This window comes from Diplotaxodon limnothrissa, linkage group LG9 (genome assembly GCF_057381915.1).
Source record: "Diplotaxodon limnothrissa isolate DT_005_m linkage group LG9, D_limnothrissa_male_GT1.1, whole genome shotgun sequence".
Lineage (NCBI taxonomy): Eukaryota > Metazoa > Chordata > Actinopteri > Cichliformes > Cichlidae > Diplotaxodon > Diplotaxodon limnothrissa.
Window position 1 is genome coordinate 30,686,417 of NC_140604.1, and position 14,463 is coordinate 30,700,879.

Consider the following 14,463-nt stretch of genomic DNA (forward strand, 5'->3'; position numbering starts at 1 on the left):
TGTATGTATGTGTGTGTGTGTGTTTGTTTGTGTGTACATGTGGACAAAAGAAGCAACCATGGCTACCTCTTTTCTCACTTGGCAATAATCACTGATGCTTCTTTCAGATCTGTCTGTGCTAACCCACTGCATTAGATGTGATTACCTTTTGTTCTAAAGTATACGGATTAATTTGTATTAAATGGTAATACCAATGAGCACTAATTCAATGTACAGTGAAAATGTGAAAACAAAATATCGCTTTAATGTAAGTACCTATGTTCAATACCACTAAATAATCGATCTATCTATCTATGACACAAAGTCTACTTCGTAAACTTAATGCAATGCAGTGATCCAGATGAAGCTTCACTGGATCTGCTGAAACACTTAAAATGTTTCCTTTTGGATCATGTCACAGTTCAGCATTTCCAGCCAACATGACTCTGATCTGGTTCCCAGCGTAAAATGTATTTACAGAAAGACTGCTAAAAACCAGGTGACTCCATAAAGCTTTCTTTGTGCTCAAAATATTCCTTATGTAAGAATCTCCAAGTAACTTGCTAAGGATACCCCAAAACCAAGTCTGTACACAGACTTCTATTTTTTATTTCTAAACCTCTATAGGGCAAATTAAAGCAGTAATCCATACACACAGTTCCAGACATACATCAGTCTCTTTAATCCAACATAGGTCCTACTACTCTCCCCATTACTGGTTCTCTTACCACTATGGCCTTAAATCTCCTCCATATATCCAGATTCACTCCCATATTTCTCTCCTCTCTTCTACACTTCTTTCCCACTGATTTGGTGCCAGCGCTGTTGCTGCCTTTCTACCTTATAAGAAGCAGCATGGATCGAGCAGGTTTAGAATCAAATATTACAAATATTAGACAGCATATTTTTGAGGTAATTTACATGGTAAAAAAAAATCATGGTGGGTGGAATCTGCAGACTGAATCTGCAACTCTTTGATTAATTTCTTGCAGTAATCCCCAAACCACTGACGACTGTAGATCTGAATTTGGACCAAGCAAACTTGTTGGATGCAAACAGAATTGCTGGGCAGCAGTCTTTTTGTGGTGACAGTTCATGGAAGCGGTGCTAGGTTGGGCACCGGTGCTGTAACTGCTTTGGTTGGCAAGATGTGCAAAAATGCCAGGAGCCACAGCACCGTTCTGAGCACCGGGTCCAGAACCAGCAACATCCTCTGTAGTCTCCCAAAATCCAAACCCCGTATCACCCTCTCCACTGAGTTTCAATCTCGTCCCTAGTCTGAGTCCCAACTGCAGCCGCAGCCGGGGCTTCCATGTGCGACTGACACATAAATAACCAAGCCTGTCCGCCACCCAGGCAAATTCAAATGCACCTGTCAAAGTGATGAAGCACCCACCCGCAGGGAAGCATTGTTTACATTTTCACTCCATTCTTTGCAAAAGTGAGATTCTAATTATTTTCCCACTGTAAATTAAAGCCAAGTGGGACAGAACTACAAACCAAAAGGATCACGGCAGTGGAGAAAACCCCAGCCCTTGCGGAGTAGGCGTGAATTGGTGACGGGCGGGACGGAGGCAAGGTCAGCAGCTTTTAAGAAGGGAAGCAGAAATGGGAGGTATAGCATTCACACTGGCTGTAAAGCAAGGCGATGCAAGCAAGACGAGTCTAAGAGAACTCCAACCGGCTGGAATACATTATGCCCCTCACATTTCATACATAATAACGTGCCAAAAATGTGCTGCATTATTTTTCATACCACTGGACACAGAGTGAGACAGAAAGAGGTAGGGAGACAGAGAGAGCAAGAGAGGAGGGAAATGTTTAATTAGTCCATGGAAACGTGCAAATGGGAGGTAAAATTAGGCGAAGGTAGGAAGGTCTGGAGAAGAGAGAGTGCATGAATGGTAATGATGGCTATCTAGTTTGGATCAATCATTAAGGGATCAGGGGGACTGACAAGCCTGTTTGTGCCCATGCCTTAGGCTCCTGTTCTGGACAGTAGCCAGCCCAGCTCAGCTTGTGTGCTCATTGAAAGTTCTCCTTTCCTCCTCCCTTTAGTTGCAAACGTACACACACACTCTGGCTGCACAAGTACATCATACAGTATAAGTATAAACAAGTTTGTGCAGTTTAGTATAGTAAACCCATCATTTTAAAAATAACATTTTAATATCTAATACATGTAATTAACTCACTTGCAAAATAGTGGATTTCCACATTCGTGGGAGATTTTTAACTTGCTCTTGAGGCCCCGTGATTAGTCCCTGCTCTGACACAGTGTTTTGATCAGTTCATTACAAGGTTACAGGGTTACATTTGGGAACTGTTTTGATTGTCAGGAGCGACATGACAGGTTTTTTTTTTCATAACAATCAAATCTAGACATGGTGTTTACATGTGTCATGCCACAAAATGGAGCAAGATGTCACATGTATATGTGTATGATGGGGAAGGCCATGTAAGACAAACAAATAAAATACACTGTACCTTTCCCAGACACGCATTACCAGAGAAATGTGTCACCCAGTGGAACTGCGTCTCTCCGTCTGCCCTCTTTTTAGCTGTTATTTGCAAGTTCAAGTCCTATTTTAGGTATAAATATGGGTCGCTCTTAAAATATAACACAAAAGAATACCCTTTTAGAATGAAGTGCATTTATACTTTTATCTCTGAGCAATAGATGCCTCCGATCGCAGTTTATTTTTTATTTTGTTTGCCCTCAGACTAAAAAAGCAACAAAGCGTCATGCTGTCGGTGACAGGTAATCCAAATCCATCTGTTGCTAGACTTTATATTTGCACACGCACTTGAATAAAAATGACTGTCAGGTCAGTCAAATTTTATCACAAGTCACACTGGATTTTTTTTTTAAAGAGAACCTTTCCACAGGCGCTTGTATTTAAAGACTGATGGCTTTTCTTCTGCATTCATATGTGGTATGGTATGATTCGCTAGGTGTGAAATCACATCTTCTCCCAGAAAGACAGACAGACTATATTTGCGAACCATGGAGCCACGTCTGCAGCTGTGCCATCCCCACTTCCTGTGCCCCTGCTCCTCCCTCCCATTCCCAATGTGCATTTGCGGTAATGTCTACAAATCCTGAAATTTATGTCCCTGCTGGAAAACATGGTTTGCCGTTTATAGTCCTCCGCTAAAAGAAATAAGGCCCATCTCTCCTGATACAAGTCAAGGGACTGATGCAGACTCTATCAGATTTCTAAATACAGACCCCAACGATAAATCCTGGCTTGATTGGGTTTGAATTGGGTTAGCTCACTTGAATGCTATCTGCTTAACCCACAGCTGGCCTGTCTGCTCCATGCAGGCATTGAACCTAAATCAGTCACTTAGTGCTATCAAATGGAACAATGGTGGAGTGGAGGGAGCACTCAAGCTAGGGCTAGAAGCCAGGCTAGCACCATAACACAACACAACAGACCAGAACAGAGTAGTGTCGAGCAGACAGGCCCTCTAATGCTCTTTCCTTTTTGTGTCTTAGCAATGATGCTTCTTGAGAGCCATGGTGCATTGCATGAAATGGCATCACCCAAACCGAACACACAAACACCTTTTCAAGCTTTTGTCTCGTCTTGTCAACTGGATTTCACGTGCTAATTAGCATAGGATGGTGGCATGGCAAACATTTAAAAAAATAAATAAAAATCCATTTTCATGCAAGCCAAAATACAGACACGCAGCACACCATACCGGGGGAATTCAAGCAGGTGCGTTTAACCAAAGTGACTGAGAGCACAGAGGCAGAATTCATGGTGTTTCTATCGCCACTGTACAGCTTGGATTAAAACATCCTGGAAAGGGGCCATAATTGAGTCATAGGCACACTTCCTGTGGCCAGTAAAGGAGGAAAAGATGCTTTCTTAGCCGTTTTTTAAGACTAATGAATGACCTTAAAAATGCAGCCTGACCTCGCTGAGAACCATGGTATTGGAAGAGATCTACGTAGCTTTTACTCAGAGAGAGATGAAAACAATAAAAATCTGAATATCAACATCGATGTAAACATCTTATCGAAACAGACTGATTGCTGCCTTGCAGGGGCGCTAAACACAAAAGAAATCCAGGTAATCAGTTTCCCTCTCGTGTGGGCCGAGGACAGGCTGGAGGCAAGGCAGCTGAGGGGATTCCACAAATGAGCATCTGAATTAGCATCGAAGAGATCCATCCTAGCATACACACCCAATACACACACACATCTTCTTTGAGTGTTTTTAGCTAGTCTTATTTTCTGCACTCATAACCCGTTGACATTTCGACTCTGAGGTCTTTTTCCACTCTTTGGGTCGTGTGCTTTGCAGTTTATACTAGGCTTCTAATTACAAGAGGGGTAATAGCTCCCACTGTTTTCTCAGTGAAGCGCCTAGAGTTGTGTTTGGCTAACCGTTTCCAAGTCTGAGGTGACATCGATACACCGCCAAATTAAACTTATCCTTCAGCTTGACCCTGCCACTCACGGCCCTCTGAATGAGTTTGCCTTTTTTCCCATATTTTTAGACGAATCATAATTATGCCGCCAATTAGAGGGTCACCTTGAAAAACTTCCTCCTTCTTTTGACTCTCTGTGTGTGGCTCAGTTTACGTGCGTGTAATGTTCACTGTTTTGGGTCGGTAGCTGTGAGCTAGACTTTAAATTATGTCTTTAAGTACAGCCACGTACACACAGGCAGAGAAAGAGTGCGTCACTGATTCAGCAATGTCACAGTCGCAGTTTATGAATATGAAAGAAAAAAGTTGATTTAAAGACTCTCTGTGAGCCAGATTTAGGTGGGCGGTGCTCGTGGCTTTACTACCTGGTCTTTCAGTTGAAGTGACGTATACAATCTGTGACCATTACACGTTCAAGACTTTACCAGCAGACACTCTCGGAGAGGAAGAGAGCTTCCATGATCTTCACACATGGATGACTTCAAGTTACATGACCTACATAACATGTTACACGCGCCGCTTGCTCCCCATGCCTCACCCTAATAGGGAAGGGCAGTACATTACAGGTGTGTAATCCCTAATATGTGCATATGGACACACAGAGAAACAACTGGTCTCTCTACATGCCACGTGGTACTCATGCACTCTGTTAGCTCCTGTTTAACACAACGGCGTTCATATTTGTTTTGTGTTTTTATATCTTCTCATGTGTTCCTGCTGTTAGCTGGCCTTTATGTTCTTATCTCCCTCTCAAAGGTGGCCGTGTATGACTATATCTTAACAACGGAGGACCCCGTGTCAGACTCTGCAGCGCCCAGCGATGAGTCCCATAGGGATGGTGCGCACATGCCAGAGGGTGAGACCAGCACCCACGTGGCAGTCTACACACTGCACCTCAGCGGGCTTAAACAAATATACAGGCACTTTCTTCGACAGTCAGATGGAGCCATCATAGAGGTGAGATATCAATGGAGATGACACTGAAGTCTTAATTTATTTGCATGTCTCCAACTTATGCAAATGTGAAACAAGAAGGAAAAAAGAGTCTGTTGTTGGAAGACGTTGCTTCCTGCTTTGCTCCAAAATGAAACTGTATAGTGATCTATACTGGATCTGAATTTATATGCCTTTAAAACCTGAAACAGGGCTCCCTCTTCTGTTGCTCTGTCCTGTTTGTTCAAAGATTTACTTCAATTCAAATTAAAGGTCTAATGCGATAGAATTTCAGATGGTGTACAAATGACAAAACATGAGACAATTGTATCATTTAAAAAAAACAGAGTTGTGTATTCCCTGAAAATTGAAGCTTTTTGCTTCATCTACATTCAGATCAGCAGTAAATAAACAAAAAGCTACCTTTGGCTGCTCCCCTATTCACAAGGCGTCATGACAACGGGTGTTTGATTTGATGTGGAGTTGCTGGGATTTACGTCATACTAAAAGAGAAATCTGTTAATGTAGATCATATTAATAAAGCTTATCTGTATATTTATTCAGTTTGAGACCATTTTAGTTTGTTTTATCTTATTCCCTCACTCTTTCTTTTAATACTTACTGACGTTGAAATTAAAGGAAGAGGGCAAGAGAGAGCAAGAAGAAGACAGAGGGTGTGATTGTTTCACTGGCCCTTGCATCACTTGGTTTATTCCCTCTGAATAGAGTAAGAATGGGAAAGGACAGAAGTGGATGCAGCAACTATTTCTTTATTCTACTTTCAGCACAATGAGAGGCAACAGTACAGCTCTGTGGCCTGAAAGGGTGAATAACTATGATTCTTTTCTTTTTGTTGTTATCCTTGGGCTAAAGCAGATTTGAAATTCTTTCTTCTTTTCAAACAGAAAATGACAGGATTTGCTTCGAGAAACAAATCATGACTGAGTTCAACATGTGAGCGTAACTACAAGCCGAAATTTAGCCGACAAAACAATTTCCTCTGTCTCCGTGTGTGTGGGTAACAATCATTTAGAATTTTTGGGGTGCAAAGATCTGCTCTGTATAAAGTCCCGGACATCGGTTTAAGTCACGACTCACGGTGACATTGGAAAATATTGATTGCTGTCCTCTAAGCACTTGTAAGAGAGACAGGCCAGAGTAACCGGCTGATTCATAGCTTGTTGCCTAATTAAAAGTAGGACTTCCTAACGACTGCTGCTGTGGCAAGAATGTTTTCCTTTCCTCAATCATTCTGTCACTCCCCTCACAACCTGGATCGTCCCAACAAAATTAATATTTTGAATGTCAACAGAGTGAGGATAGAGGGTGTCATACGCACTAACAATTAGCTCTGAGGCTCTGTTGTGCGCTAATAGCTCTCAATCATAATTTGAATGATGGAGCGCTTATGTGAATAAACACATGGCATGGTATATCTATTACTGGTGTCACACTGTCTGTCTGTTTGTGTGTGCGTAGCCTCTAGACCTGTGCATAGCAGATGAGACATCTGGGAGGATTTTTCAAACAACAAAACCGCGCACACACCGACTCACATATCCTTTCTGTCTGTGAAAAAAATAAGTTATAGTGTTCACACAAAACCTTCAGCGCTCTCCCTTCGCATAAACACACAAATTTACTACACCAATAACCTTGGCAGACACAGCCTTAGCTCACTCAGAGAAACAGAATTCATTCCCAACCTGGCAACATGCTATTCTTTAAACAGTGCAGGAAGTGTCAGAGAAGCCACCGTAAGTGAAAGATAGGTGTCACAGAAAAACAGGAAAACAGGCTCGCACTCATGCACAGACACACACACATGCACACACAGACACATGCTGTTCATAATCTTTCTGTTGATCCCTTTTCTCTCTCTCTTACACACACACACACATACACACACACACACACACACACACACACACACACACAATGTCCCGTGGGTATTGCTGTCTGTTCCTTGCAACTTCACAGGCAAAGGACCCCCAGCAGCAAGACATGCTGATGGCATCCTCTTTCACCCGCCAGTGGTGGGTATGATAGTGCCGATGTGCGGAGTTGCCAATAGAGTACTTTGTCGCTTCCTTTTGCTTTTCAGAACAGATCCCCTCTTTACATATGCAAAACTAATCCCCTGGATATATAGACTGGTTTTATGTATAGGGCAAGATCTAAGAATCTCCAAAGGGCATCCCCAGCACTTGGAAGAACACTTGAGCTGATTTTATTAGTGCTTTATGTAATTCTGGCAGTGATATACACACTGCAGCCGGGTCCTATATACAAAATGGCTTTAAAATGTAAGGTGACTGCTGCTGAGAGATGAGAACAGCACAAATTATATATATATATATATATATATATATATATATATATATATATATATATAAAACATCTCAAAACATGTTTTTTTATGTAAAAAACATGTTTTGAGATGTGATGATGTGGTTACACTACAGTTGCATGGATTCTTTATTTGTGAAATTTTCACAACCAGTGACAAAAGCATTTATCTTAATTAAACTGTGTACTGACAGTACTCGATTCTCCGCCTCAGTTAGCTTAAAAGCTAATCTTACTACTTAAGGAGTCTGTTTCCATTTATTGTGGAAATATTGACTGATGCCTCATTTCCTTTAAAAACCTTTGTTTTTTCAGGCAGCGTCCTGGACATCGGTGCCCTGGAGGACTTGTTCCGCCCTTAGCCTAACATGACCACAGCTCGAGGGGCCTGTAGCTTTGCATAACGCAACACATATACACTCAAGATTTGCCTAAATGCACATTTTAAAAAGCAAGTCCCAGAAGAAGTGCCCTGAGCTATAGACACTGTAAGACACCGTTTGGAAGGAGCAAAACAGTTAGGTGTGTACTGTTTGATTTGCTGTAAAATGAACTTCTGAGCGAGAGTCACGAGAAACTAACCTATTTCTGTTGTTTATTCAGCTACTGTTGAAACAGCTCCGTTCTTTTCTTTCCTCTGTTTCCGTCCTCGGTGACACGTAGGACCAAACGGAGGAAAGCTGAAATCGTGGGTGCGTCGTAAAAATTAACTGATGCTCAAGTCTTTATTGACTTGCATATTGAATTCTGTTTAAAGAAAGTTAATATTAATGATCCATCATATGCTCTCGTTCAGTTTGTTGCCCAAGGCAGGTGTCTGTAATATGGACCATGTTGAAGGAATCTTCTCGCTGAATCACAACAATAGAAAAAGTTAAAGCTACGTTCCCATCAGTGTGCTCCAATAAAAGACATTAAAGGTAAAGTGAGGTGTAGCTTTTCAAACACTCATTACCTATAAACAGATGTTCCACAGCTGCCGACTCACAAAACGCACTGCTGACAACAACTGTTAGGGCCAAAATTATGCAGGGAAATGCATCTATATAACCTAGGACCTTCAGAGAAGGACTCATAACCACTCTGTCTGGAGAAACAAGATGGCTGATGAAGAAATTAATGCAGGCAAAGTCATTATCTTCCCTCCTAAAACCACAGTGGGTTTATGTCCCCCTGTGTCGTTTTTTCTCCGGGGCTAACATTTAAGTGTCGATGGACTTATAAAGATAGGACAAGCCAACTGTGCTCCTTTTGTCTCCTTTCCTCCATATGGGAGGCAGCAGCATATGCAAGAACTGGCTCAGCTTCTGTAAAACTTCCATTAAAGATGCACAACTAAGGCTCTGCCAGCTTGAATATTACCTCTCTCTGCAAATTATTTATGGCTCGGAAAAAACGCTGATGATGAGCATCTCCAGCGACTTGTATAAATAAAAACACTTTTTTTTCTGCAATTTCAGCTGTGCTTTTTTTTCCCTCCCCTCTCTCTCTCTCCCTGTTCTGGGAATGCACTTAACTGTTTGTAGAAACCAAAGCTATGCAGTTTAGACACATACGGTTTCAACTCCGTAACATTTATTAGTTTACCTTCCCAGCTGGACTTATGGAGTTTTACAAGTACAGTGTGTGTGTGTGTGCATGTGTGTGTGTGTGTGTTTTCCTTCCCACAGCTCAGTCCACTGTCCTTCTGCACACGACGACTCTTCACCGGACCAATATTGACCTAATTTAACATGCAGACAATATGAAGAAGTTAACCTTTTGAAAAAACACCTTGCAGCAACATTAATTGACAAACCACATCAATTCTCCCTCCTACCCCTCTTTTGTAATTACTCTGCTGCATGTTTGATTGCCGCTGTGGAGCTGAAGACCTGCGCTTCATTTGCCGTGAGGTCATCGGCAGCCCTCAGAAATATGAATTTGATTTTTACAGGAAGTGAGCGCGCTCTCTGTGTGCGTGCGTGTGTGTGATGTCGTTTCATGTGCCGCGTGTGTCTACGAGAGGCAGAGGAAAAGAATTAGGGAGGGGAATGTCCTTGGCTATGTACTATATGTTGCATGAGGAGATTAATGCCTCCCTGGCAGTCATATCTGTTTAATAGGAGGACTTCCCTGAAGTACACCACAGGCAATTGTCAAGCAAGTTTATACTAATTTTAGAAAAAAAAAAAAAAAAAAAAAGAGCTAAAATGAAATAAATAATAGAAAAGAAAACATTTTTTTGTCAACACTTGCAAAACTAAACTTTGAATATATAGACTGGTTTCATGTATAGGGTGCTTTTGTGCCAGCCTGCATTTTCAGCCTGACCACTTGATGTATAGCACAACCTGATAAACATTATTCTCTTCTTTTATATGCCTTTTTTTTTGACAAATGTGTGGTTCATCATTCTGTAATTGCTTATACCAGTGAGATTTAAGTTATATTTCCTATCACTGTATATAAGTAGGCCAACCCAGAGTTGTGAGAGCCGTTTCCCCTCTGGGACGAGAGGTAGTGTGTCATATAAAGTCTCCATTTCTGCTTCTCCTCCAACTTCACTCTAAGCACGGGGACAGAGGAAGAGACTGTGCATGACAACACTATTCGCAGGCCTCGAGGAAAATCGCAGTTCTTCTGCCAATCTCAGTCACTGTCATCCAAGTTCAACCTGCACTTTGTGACGCTTGATACGTTTACAGGCCGCGGGGGCTCCTGAAACAGTCGGGTTTATCATTGTTGTGCTGTTCATTTCTTTTTTGTCACCTTTTCTCGTTTATGCTACCTGGCTGATTTAAGCATGCTTTGGGTGAGTTTTTTTTTCTTTTTCTGAAGGTGATGGGTGACATAGAAGGCCTCGACAACGCATCCAGCACGGTGCCCTGCCCGGCTCAGAGCTCTGACAAACAGAGGGAGGACAAAGGAGGCGACGCTCTCCAGCTACGGAAACGAAAGAAACGATTCTGGCGTGAGTGTCTCTCTCTGTTATTTCTATCACTGTAACAAAAATATGTTTTTCACAGTTAGCTCGTCACACTCAGAGCACACAACTACAGCACATTCAGTCATCCCAGTCACCTCACCTCACACACGTTTGACTCTCTTGCTTGTGCAAACCTGCCTGTTATTGACACAGTTTTATCAGTCGTTTCATTGCCCTTAGGGTCCCACCGTGTTGAGCCAATAGGAGGAAACAGGTGTGACTCCAGTTTTGCACTACAAGACCTCAATCAATGACACCAGATGGAAGAGAGAATAAACACTGAGTCCTCTTATTGATCATTTAGCAATGCACTGCAGAAGTTATGCATTCTGAATGTTACTTTTCCTGCTCTTTGTGTTAAAATCAGCGTTTATTAATCTGACAACAGCTCTCATCACCTGTTTGTTTTTTAGTAGTTACAAAAAACATCCCCCTGTTCTGTGTATTGTGTAGTACTTCAAAGAATCACAGTGAGAAATGCACTGTACTTTTCACTCTTGAGACCCTGTGCAAGTAAACATAAATGGTGTATGTGAACTGATAAGCCATCTGTGACCTAATAAAGCAAATAAATACTTCACCACCACTTCTAATGGATACAGGTTGTTAAGTGCTGGGGACTGCCTCAACACAATGAAATATGAAGATTCTTAAAGTCACTAATCAGAACACGAGTGATAAAATATCAATATTGGCCCCACATTAAGCAGGATAATATTCAGGCCAGCTTGATTTGTATTGAATATGTGTCTGCTAGCCGGTGCTTAGTGTAATGAAGTGGCTCACAAATCAGACTGTAATGGCCGCCTACTTACACATATTGCTTAATTAAAGGTTGTGAGCTTATTAGCATGTGTCTCTGCACAGGGTGGAGGGAGATGAGGATCGGGACTGCTGTCATTGAGGGCCAGGCTTTAAAGGTTTTATAGATAGCTAACCTATCATACTAAAGCCATAGCACCCCCTGCCACCCCCCTAAAATCGGATCTTAATAACCTGTCATTTTCATTGATGATGATTCTCCTTTATGGGCAGCCATTATAGATCAACTTCTGGGTCTTGCTGAATGGCGATAGCGCCCGTTTGCGGCCCATCATTATCGCGAACACACCTTACTTTTGCCTTGAAGTTGCTCCTCACCTCCATGTTTAAACCATCACAGCCCTGCCCCTATGGCCCGGTGCACAGTGCGTATGGACACACACACACATACAAGAGGCCTCTCCATCCCTATAAAAGAGGGAGAATAATGAAAGCACTTTAAGGCTCATAAGTCCATTTTTAATACAGAAAATGAAGTTAGAAGACATCGGCATACTTGTTGATAGGTTATCTGTAATTTATGCAAATGTCAGCTATTTGTTTATCACAGTGTACCTCCAGCATTCGCAGGATGTGTCAGAGTAGTGTTGCACCTTGCCCTTCTGTCTGCCTTTGACACTAGCCAGAACCTACAGAGCTAATTAGAGATCGCTCCATTAACGGTGACAGTGCTACACCCACCAATTCAATCAGCCCTGAAATGAACATTAAACAGAGACGCTGTTTTTCAGAGATGACAGGAAGCTCTTTCTCTAATTTTCTTACCTTGCTGCCTGCGTCATTTCACGGACCTACTCAGTGTCCTCTGTCTTACTTTGTTCTATAGTATATATGTGACATGACCTTGGTCTGAGGTCATCGCAGCTAAATGATGGACATATTTCACCTGTTTTCTCGTTTGCTTCGGCACGTTATTCTCTTTTTTCATATATAAATAGAGAAAATTTGATGAATGGCTCTTCTTTGTCCTCCTTTCTCTTTCGTGTGATGTTCTCTGGGAGCTCCATCACCTTTTTCTGTTCGCAATCATCAAAACAAAGCCCCGTGCAGTATTTTCTTTTCCCAACTAGGGGCAGAGGGTGCAGAAACGGAGGGGGCAAAGGTATTTCAGCGGTTCAAATATTTGATTGCTAATGACAAACACCGTTTCACAGCGATTTAAATTTCAAATTGATCCCTGGGAGCAATTATTTCTGAGGGGAGAGAAACACGCCGCTAGGTCTCTGCTACACACATTTGCTGATTTAAGTTAAAAGAAAACCTTTTTGCAGTGCTATCATAAGGGAGCAGCAACTTTTTGAAGTAAGTGCCTGCATCTGCTTGCAGCCAACCCAACCTGGGGATGTTGCTGGAGAGTGAGAACAGAGGGGGGAAAATAAAACATAAAAAGAAAAAATAACACTTTGTCTAATTCTATATTTATGTAGCCCTCAGCTTGAGGTATTCACATAAAACAGTTTTATTCAGAAGTGCTGCCGTGATCGTTATGCTGCACGTTGAGATCGGCAACTCTTCGGGCAGGGTTGGCGGGTGCAGCTCAGCCTGATTCATTTGAATTAAAGTTGCTCAACTAAATAAAAGGGATTCAAATTCCTACTTTTTTTTCTTCTTTTCAAACCTGTTTTTAAGGCAACCGAGCATTTCTTTTGATGAGGAATTTTCTACCTTTAGTCTTTGGCATACACGCCTGGATTCTCTATTTGCACAACCCCATTTATGGCATCGCTTTGTTTGATATTGAAATTGTATTATGTCTTGTAAAGAGTGGAAGAGCTTGTTGCTTTGGGACCTTAAGAAGGTCTGAGACCATAGAGAGTGATCGAGTGTTAATCCAAATCTTGTATTTCTCTGCACTGCTTGGCACACACTTCTTAAAATCCAAAACTTTTTTATAGAGTGTGCACCATTAGAGTCAGAAGGGTGTGCTACGTTATTTTATCTATTATTTCATGTGTTATTTTTAAAGAAAGCATCCCTCTGCTTTAGATTGTGCCAAATCAGATACAAGGCATAGCGATCTAGCTTTAGCAGCAAGTCCGCTGATCCTCTTGTCAAATGAATTTAGTAGGGTCTCCGTAAAACCTCAACACCAGTGCGATGGCAGCATTCGTGCCACTGTGGAAGAACAATATTATGCAAAACAGATATACACTCCAGACCTCTGTCAGGTTTTTATGCTCAGGCTGTATTCTTCTCCGCTGACCCCGAAAAGGATTCCCTGGTGCTTAAGCTGTGGAAAATCCACACGGTTGGGGTATGTGACGATGTCAACATCGTGCCATATTTCTGTGGCATCTGGATAGATCATGTGCCTCTCTACACACACATATTTATTTATTTTTCCTCTTCCAGAGCAGTGTCGGGGAGGCAGATGTCCTGCTCACAGGAAAAATAATTTGCAGTGGGGGGGAAAGAAAAAAAAAAAGAAAGGGGGGGGGGGGGGGAGGTGGGGTGGTGAAGGGAAAAATATATGAATATGCAAATCTTGTCACAGTGTGGAACCTTGTAATGAGTGGGAAATGTTGTTGCCATCTTTCATTATGCAGAGGTCATTGCTTAATGCCAGGCAGCTGGGCCCAGATTCTTCTCTATGAGCTCCCCCCCCACCCTCACCACCACCACCACCACTACCACCATTTCTGCTGTCATCTCATAGCAACTTGAACCAAACTACAGCCTGGTAACACAGTTCACAAAAAACACACAAATGCACGCAAGGCACTCACAAACGCTACAGGTACACGACACCTGGATGTCTCCATAGCTATAAGGAAACCTAAAAGGAAACCTTGTGTTGTTCAATTTCCCGATTAAGACAACTCTGCTGCTTCTATGAAGTACTTCAGTTTAACACAATTGCATGATTTACTGTGTGTGTATAAATTATCTTGATATGTCTGCATGTAGTTTGCCAAACCACATGTGAATAAACCTGACAGCATATTTGATCAGTCAGAAATTTTGGT

At 42.0% G+C, this 14,463-nt stretch overlaps 1 protein-coding gene across 1 annotated transcript in view; it reads left to right on the forward strand.

The window, feature by feature from the left end:
- The window catches only part of ofcc1 (orofacial cleft 1 candidate 1), an 80,505-nt gene extending 69,576 nt beyond the window's left edge, over nucleotides 1-10,929 (forward strand). The window contains exons 21-23 of the mRNA XM_085362500.1: nucleotides 5,182-5,382; nucleotides 10,528-10,660; nucleotides 10,856-10,929. Of these exons, the coding sequence (XP_085218626.1) occupies nucleotides 5,182-5,382; nucleotides 10,528-10,660; nucleotides 10,856-10,929 (408 nt within the window). The remainder of the gene's footprint in view (nucleotides 1-5,181; nucleotides 5,383-10,527; nucleotides 10,661-10,855) is intronic.
- Nucleotides 10,930-14,463: the final 3,534 nt, after the last annotated feature.